The sequence below is a fragment of the Leptomonas pyrrhocoris genome, assembly GCF_001293395.1.
Source record: "Leptomonas pyrrhocoris isolate H10 chromosome Unknown, whole genome shotgun sequence".
In the NCBI taxonomy this organism is placed as follows: domain Eukaryota; phylum Euglenozoa; class Kinetoplastea; order Trypanosomatida; family Trypanosomatidae; genus Leptomonas; species Leptomonas pyrrhocoris.
The window spans coordinates 642,381-650,713 of NW_015438363.1; the positions used below are offsets into that span (position 1 = coordinate 642,381).

The following is an 8,333-nucleotide window of genomic DNA, read 5'->3' on the forward strand; positions in this document are numbered from 1 at the left end:
GAAAGCGTGATCATCGACGCGTTCGCGGAGCACACGGCAGCCGTGATGGAGCACATGGCGGCCGCCGCGCCGGCGTCGACGTGGGAGCAGCTTGTTGTGAAGGCGATGCGCGAAGGCAACGCGGGGTTGCTGAGCTGCGTCCGCGGCATGCACCTACCTCTTCCGACTCGGCAGCAGGTGCAGCAGTGGGCGGAGTACACCACCGAGGTCGTAGTGGGCGCGGGCAGGAAGCGCTCCCCGGAGGCGCCCAGCAGGGCTGAGGAGTCGGTGAGCCCCTCCTCGAGGAGCGCGGGCATGAGGCGTGCGGCAGGAAGTTCGATACGGCGTCAGGCCTTGAATGCAGCCGCGAGTTCAGCAGCGGAAGGTGTCTTTCCTTACGCAGATTCGAACGACGTGAACGACGGAGCTGCGGAGGCATCGAGTGTGAACTCGGAAAGGGCGCGAGAGGCGATGCCGATTTCGTGGAAGCGGGTGGGTATGATTGCCGCCTATCGCGAGATGGCAGTCCACCAGTTCCGCGCCAGCTGGGTGGCGCTGCTGAACAGTTCCGTATCGATTGTGATGGCGTATTACTACCTCCCGTTGATTCTCGAAGCGTTCCTGTGGCTGCAGTGTGTCACTTTCGAAATGCGGTCGAACCAGTATCGTAGCGAGATCACCATCCCTATGAGGGGCGCCACCGTGAGGTGCGACTCTGCCGAGTACCAGGTGATGCGACGGCTTGCGATTGCGATGCTTGTGGTGTACGGCTTTTGCTACCCGCTGGGACACATCGTCGTCTCCCTTATTCTGCAGCGGCGCTACGGTGTAGACGTGACGTACGCCTCGCTGCCGGTGATCTTCTTTGGCGACTCCACCTTCGACTACCTCATCTCCATCGGCTACCTCCTGACCAAGCTTATCGCCGTCATCGCGGTGACGCAGGCGGCGTCCCCGATGCTGCAGATGGGTGTGCTGGCGACGCTTTTTGCGCTCACCATTTTCCTCAACAGTATGTGGAGCATCAGTGGGCAGTCGGTCATGCTGAAAAGCAAGTACCTGACCGTCACGCTGCGCAGTGTGCTGACGGCGTCGCGGGTGGTGTTCCTGATGGTGTGCCACGTGCTGCTCCTCTTGATCTACCTTATTGTCTCTGGCTTCGACTTGTCCGCGTCAGGTGAGCGCGGCTTTGTGGCGATAGTTAGCTTGGGCATCGGCCTCGTCTTCGCCATGTTTACCGCCGTGTCGCTGCACCAAATCATCATGCACCTCCGTCACGCCTGGAACTATTCGGACACCGTTGCGAAACGAGACCACGAAGGGCAGCTGCTCTTAGAGGCGTTGGTGCGTCGCTACCTTGACATGGATCGCACGATCGAGCTCTACCTGCAGGTGTGCGAGCGCGGACTCGCAGCGGCGCAGCGGCTGGACACGTTGTCCTCGTACCGGCACCTTCCCCACAACGGTGACGCCGTCGACGCAGCCATTGCGGCGGACGACAATCTTCCCTCCTTTTCCAGCTTCAGTGGCGACGGCGACCAAAGTGGGGCGAACTCGACGAACTCTTCATCGTTAGAAGGGGAGCCAAATCGAGCGAGTGCGACGCAGTCAACAAACACGTCTGCCGCTGCTGCCGAGGAGGACGAAGAGGGACCCGAGGCGTTGACCCGCTTCTCCCCGTACCCGGCACTCACACCGAAAGAGCTTCCTGCGCTATCGCCGACACCCCCGTCCGCCACGACAACATCGAGAGCAACCGCAAGAAAGACAGCCACCACAACCGCGAAGGCGTCGTCGAAGGCACCGCCGCGGCGCACCGCTACATATCTGTCCGCCGCCTTCCGCGCATCGAGTGCGCGGTCGGCAGCGAGCGCGGAGTCTTTCTCTGCGGCCTCCTCATCACAACAGCAACAGCAAAAGAAATGTGTTGGCGACCCCACCGCACCGCTGTCCGCGCTTCCACGCGACGTGAATTACCCTGCCGAGGCCGAGTTTGTCACTCCAGTGGAAGGCAATCCCAACTGGGTCAGCGCGCCCAGTCAAGGTGTAACGGGGCTGGTGAAGGCTGGCGACGACGCTGGTCCCCCTACTCCGAACAACGGTGATAAGACGAGTGGCGACGGCCGCGCAGCAGCAGCGCGAGCAAATACCGGAGCTGGTACACCGTTGTCGTTGTCGGACTACGCGGCCACAGCTGCAGGAACGGCAGCCGGGGCGGCATCCACAAAGCCTTCGGCAGGCGGAGCGCACGCTGAGGACGCCAGCGACGCGATCCCCGCACCCACACTCCTTAAGGCGTCTCCTGACACTTTCTCCGGCGACTTTGCCGAGGTGCAGACGCCCATCTCACAGCCCCCGTTGAAGCGCAGCAACAGCCTGCTCTTGAGTATTCGTTGCCTTGACCCAAACTACGCCGCCCAAGCCCAGACGACCCGTGACGAACTCGTGGAGGAAAGCAGAGCTGTCGCGACCGCCGAGTATGAGAAGGAGCGCAAACAGTCGCAGCAACTTAGCGGTGCGCGGGCTGACCGCAATAAATCGACGGCCGTCGCAAACAAGAGTAGTAGGAGCGTGGATGGTGCGGTATCGCGCGTCTCGGGCAACGAGGCAAAGCAGCCGCCACAGCAACGCTCGGCAAATGCACCAGAGGCTGTCGTGACGATCGAAAGTCTTGTGCCCGCGGTGGAGCTGGATCTGGCCACCTCGTTTGATCCTCTGGCGGTGCCACCGCTGCCGCTGACACGTGCACTGTCGCGGTTGCGGCCCATCCAGTCCTCGCCGTTGGTGGCGGGCTCTACCGCCATCACCGCCACGCGAGAGTCAAGGCGGAGTTTGCTGGCAGACTTGCAGAGCGACTTGGAGTCGGAGCTGCGGCAGATTCAAGCGATGCCGCTGCGTGACTCTCTCCTCGACGTGGACCTGGGCCAGCTGGCGAGCACGCCGTCGCTGCTGCACAACGTACATCCCATCAGTTTCTGGGCCGGAACCACCGCGCTAGAGCCACTCGGCAGCGCGTCGCCGCTCTCCGGCGCGAGCAAGAGTCGCGTCAACCACACCGCAACAGGTAGAGGCGGTGCCGCCCAAGCATCCGGAACGACGCTCTTCAGCAGCAAGTCTTTCCCAGACGAAAACACAAATGAAGCGGCCTCAGCGAGCCCTCTTCAAAGACCTGGCCCCGACACGCGAACGCACTCAGGGAATCCACTATTGAATGCTGACATCGCCACCGCAGCGGCAGCAGCACCATCAACTGGATCTGCTGCGTCTCTCAAGAGAAAAGATGCGCCGATGCCACGTCCGGGACTCGCCAGTGGCGATCGCAGCGACGACGTGCCTGCGGACAGTGATGCGGCAACATCTCCGCCTGCCGTGCCGCCCCTTCCACGCTTCGAAGCCCCGCGCATCCACACACACACCTCCCACCGCACCGTTGTGGAGTACATGCGGCGCCGCGCCGCGCGGGCGTGTCGCGCGCAGCGTTCACGCTATGGAAAGCAGAACGTCCAGCGCAGTCGAACGCCCAAAGCCGGTGTCGACATACCGCGTATACCGCAGGACTCAAAGAGCCTCAACTCCACTGACACAAAACCAAGGTCCGAGTAAGTCAGCATCGTTGGAGCGAATTGAAATTCACCCTCTTCTCTTATTGTATTGTATAAAAGAAAAAACACAAAGAAAAACGTTATTCCTGTTCTTTTCTTTAACTGCTTGATGTGGAGTAGAAATCTGTCCATGAACAGCAGAGAGAATTTCCTGTGCCTCTTTCCTTGCACCAAACCTCGTCTTCCCAGTCGCCTCTCTGCAAATGCAATGAAGCCAGAAAAGGGGGGGGGGCGGTTGCGCGGCTGATACGTGCTCCGGATGCTCTTTTCGACTGCTATGGGGATACTTCGCTAGGCAAGTCTTCTTACTCGTATTGCTTGTGGTCCTGTTCTTGTTTGCTTTCCGTGCCACACGGAAGCAGGTCGAATTTCGCCTCCAGCTGTCAGCCACCTTCGGTCTTCTTCTCACCTTTTCTTCGTTATTACGCCCTCCACAACAGAAACAGGTACGCCTTACGTGGAGATGACCGCGGCGCAAGATCGCCTCGACTTTTGAGCATTGCCCTCGTACTTCCCTTGACAACTCACGTGGAAGCCACTCCCTGACGTACATACACGCACCGCTACGTGTAAACAGTGTTATGCGACAAAGCCAAAAAAAAAAGAAGTAGTAAAGAACTTCGTTTGCCGTTTATTCATCTTTTCCCTTTTCTTCTCACCTTTCAAAGGTGTCGAGTGTACGGCGGCTACTCGTTGCAGATGCGCTTAAAAGCAACTGATACGATGCCACTGACTCTCCTTGAGACTGCGCTCCACTTTTTCTGCTTAGAGTTACCTCCATCTTCATCCTTTCGTTCGTTTTTTTTTTCTAATGTTTGGGCATCGCTCTATTAGAGATGACGACGGGCCGCAGCAGACGGAGACGCAAGGGCCGGTGATGGGCGCGAGTGCCAACTCGAACCGCACCGCGGCCTACGAGGAACCGTCCGGCATTTTCGGCTTTGTCTCCGGTCGATTTCGCCGCTCGCGTCGCAAAACGAAAAAGCTGGTCAGCGGGGAAGGTCTCCCCTTGCATGAGAAGGGCACGTTCGCGCCGCTGGCCGAGCGCGGCAACGGTGCCGTCGCGTACGAGCACAGTGGCAACTCGAGCAGCAGCAGCAACGATAGGCGCGAGAAAAGCGGTGGCGGCACGAGAGAAAACAGCGTCAACTATGCGCATGGGGCAGAGAGAGTTGTGGACGTCAACTCCGCCCCTTCCCAAGGTGGAGAGAACTCAAAAGAGACAGCATCTTCGCAAAACACACGCACACTGCACGGCCGCGAGGCGGTGGGCTCCGGCACGGTCCACGTGGCTTCCTCGTCTGCCTCGTCCACCTCTACCAACTCAAGCAACACCGAGTACGCGCCTCCGTCCGTCAACGGCAAAGACGACGGAAACGCAAGAGACAGCGGCAGCCGACCTCTCTCTCGCAGGAACCGGCAGGCCCCGCTGCCGCCTTCTGACCCACCGGCACACGCCCTGATGGCTGCGGCATCTTCGCGCTCCGACCAAACCGCAAAAGATCGCATGACGGATACGAAAAATGAGAAACTTTCGTCTTCTTCCGCCAGCGTGACCACCGCCACGTCAAGCACTTCTGACTCGGAGTCAGACTCACAGTCACACAGTGATGACGATGACGATGCGGACAGCGTTGGCCGTGGCTCTTCGAAGATATCGGACCAAAGCGAGGGCCCGTCGTCGCGGGTGCGATTCAGCAACTCGGATGTGCGCCGCCACACGCTACTCTCCCCGGCCAGCCCCACCTATTACGCCCCTACTCGAGATGTACGATCGTCGCTGGTGAGCACGATGGACGTGGACGTCGCCGTGGTGCGGGAGCGACGCCGTCAGCGGCAACACCAACTCTACCTGCAGACCGCCTTGCATCAGCAGGTGACGGCGGTGGCGCCCAACGCCCTTGCACGACCGGTGGAACGCAGTTTTCTTCAGCAACGCGCGGACACGGTGTACCAACGACACATGGACGCCTTTGTGGAGAGCTACCTCTCTGCCCCACGGTACCGCACGGCGTTGGCACAGTTCCGCAAACATTTGACTGTGCCGGAGCAGCAGCTGCGCACGGCAGACGCACGAGAGCACTACCGACGCGCAACGGAAATCATCGCGTCACGCGCACGAGACGAGTCAGCCGCAGGTCGCACAGGCGACTGGTGGAGAGTAGGCAACGCCGTTGGCGGCGACACGAAGGATGACGACGGCGGCGTCTACTCCAACGGAGCCGCTGCACACGCCGTAAAGAGCGGGGCCGATCGTTACCGTTTGGAGAAAACGGACCTCGAGCTGCTCGCGGGGGATAGTGCGCGACGTGCTCGTCTGCTGGACGACACACTGCCGTGGCGTCCCATCGACTTCGACGCGACCGGCATTCGACTGGAAGCACTGGAGCACCTGCAAGCCGATTTGGGCGGGACTGACGCCTTGACGGGCGGCGGCGGCAGCGGCGCTCCTGCCGTGGGCGGGTCGGTCAACCTCTTAATTGAAGTGCTGATCCTGACGGAGATGGATGTGCCCTTCACCTCCATCATCCCCACGGTGAACTACACCAACGTTTTTCTTTTGCTTGCCTCGCTCTTTGTGCTGCCGGAGGTGCTCCTGACAAAGCTTATTCGCTTCTACCGCAGTGTGCGGGTGTGGGAGGCCCAAGTTGCCGACACGAGCCGGGCGATTTACCTGGAGCGTCGCATCCTGCAGTGCATCTTGGTGTACTGCCGCGTGCACGAAACGGACCTAACGCTGTCCTGTCTGCAGCGCCTCGCCGTCTTCGCCGCCTCCGAGGGCTTTCTCGGCCCCGTGAACGTCCTGAACGACGCGGTTGGCAAAGACCAATGGCCGTGCCAGGAGGGCGTGTACTGCGCCGCTCGCCGACGTGCCGCTGTCTGTGCGCAGGCGGCGGCGGCTGCAGCGGGTACGGTACCGACGTCCCCCACAGGGCCCGGTGGCGGCAGTAGCGCGGGCTTTGGCCACCTGCGGCACTACAAACGTCATGGCTCCACGGACGCTCGCCGGGCTGCCGATCTCGGTATTGCGGGTTTATTTCCGCAGCGCAACTCCCCTTTCAACCCGAACGCGATGCTTAACCCCGCCACTCGCGCCCCCCTGCAAAACGAGGTGGGGCAGGCGCTGCTGGAGTTCATTGTGTACCTACAGCGCACCATCGTCGTGTACTACCGCCCAATCGATGTTCCCGCCGACTGTCTGAAGTCCCTGCCGTTCGCGGTGGAGGGACCGGCGCGGATGTTTGTGGACACGTTAGTGCTGCGGCCGAGTCTCGGATGCACGTCATTGTCTCTGCGCAGCGCCATGACAGCCGACCCGCGTCTCGCGCCGGAGCCATTCGCGTCGGCTGTTGGAGGCGGCGTCGGCAGCTCCACCGGGCACCCGAGCAGCAGCAGCGGCGACCCCTCGCGCGACTACCGATACCGCGGTGGTGGTCTGTCCACTCAGTTCCACGACGGGGGCGCGAGTGCAGATCGCCGTGCCGCGTCGCACGGCTCCAGCGAAGCGCGGCCGGGTCTGGGGCCGGACGGACGCGAGATGGCAGCAACAGGCGGTGGTGGTGCCGCGGCCGCCGCCGCCTCGCCGCAGGCTTCTACGCTGGAAACGACGGTGCTGCAGAAGCCGCTCTCGGTGGTCGACCTCGACGCGGAGTTGCTGTCACGGCAGATCTGCCTTCTCTCCTTCAGTCTCTTCACCGCCGTGCACATCCGCGAGCTGCTGAACAATGCGTGGACGGACGCCGCCATGAAGTTCAGCGTGTCGACGAAGCTGACGGAGCTGATGGAGTTCTCGTCGCACCTGCAGCGGTGGACCGCCGCCGTTGTCCTCACACCCGCGACGTGGGCCGAGTGCCAGCGTGGGCTGCGCTACTTCCTCGAGGTGTGTCGGATGCTGTACGAGCAGCAAAACTATGAAATGGCGGCCGCCATTTTGGAAGGCGTGCGACACCCTTCGGTGGACTTCCTGGATCGCGCCTTCGCCGAGGCTCGTGGGCAGGGTCTGCTGTCGCCGGTGGAGCGTCGTGAGCTGGAGACGCTGCAGGAGTTGATGGATCCTTTTGCGTCGTACAGCCCCTCTTCGCTCTACTCCGTCACGGCGCGTACGGTGGGGGACATGGAGACGCCCATGCTTCCGCGCCTCTCGCCTATATTGGGCGTTATCTTTCGCTCTGAGGAAACCAGAGGCAAAACGGTGTCCATTCGCAGCAGTGACGGGCAGGCCGTGGTGAACTGGAGTAAAGTGACGGGCCTCGGCAAAATGGTGGTGCTGTGGATGCGTTGCCAGCACACACCCTTTGCCTTCCCAGTGGACCCGGAGATACAGGAGTTCTTGTGGTCCACCATGAACCATCAGTGGACAGACGCGTTGCTCATGCGGGCCGCCCGCCGCGCGAAACAGTAGCGTGGCGGTTCTTTTTTTCTTTTATGAGTTATTATTATGATGGAGTGCTGCCCCTTTCGATATGGGGTATATTCATGGCTTGGCCGGATTGCGCCTTTTGATCAACGAAGTTTCTACAATTCAGGAAACAAGGGAGTTACTATTCTTTTTTTATTTAATTGGTTTGTCTTCTTCAGCAGGTGAAGTTGTGCCCAATCTGCTCTTGCGAACTCCCACGAAAAAGTCGCTCTTATCGGTGCTTTTCAACCAGCCAACAATCTTCCTTCCTATGCGCTGCGTAAACGTGTGCGGCTTGTGTTTATCACTTGTGTGTGTGTGTGTGTGTGTGTGTGTGTGTGTGTGCGTGTGTG

General features: G+C 60.7%; 2 protein-coding genes across 2 annotated transcripts; both read left to right on the plus strand.

The window, feature by feature from the left end:
* Positions 1 to 45: 45 nt before the first annotated feature.
* Positions 46 to 3,582, plus strand: ABB37_04396 (putative transmembrane protein; the record flags this gene model as incomplete). Its single annotated transcript, XM_015802063.1, has 1 exon — positions 46 to 3,582. The coding sequence occupies one exon, from the start codon at positions 46 to 48 to the stop codon at positions 3,580 to 3,582; it is 3,537 nt and encodes a 1,178-aa protein (XP_015659464.1).
* A 437-nt stretch (positions 3,583 to 4,019) lies between these two features.
* On the plus strand, positions 4,020 to 7,983 carry ABB37_04397 (hypothetical protein; the record flags this gene model as incomplete). The annotated part of the gene is made up of 1 exon (XM_015802064.1): positions 4,020 to 7,983. The coding sequence occupies exon 1, from the start codon at positions 4,393 to 4,395 to the stop codon at positions 7,981 to 7,983; it is 3,591 nt and encodes a 1,196-aa protein (XP_015659465.1). The 5' UTR covers positions 4,020 to 4,392.
* Positions 7,984 to 8,333: the final 350 nt, after the last annotated feature.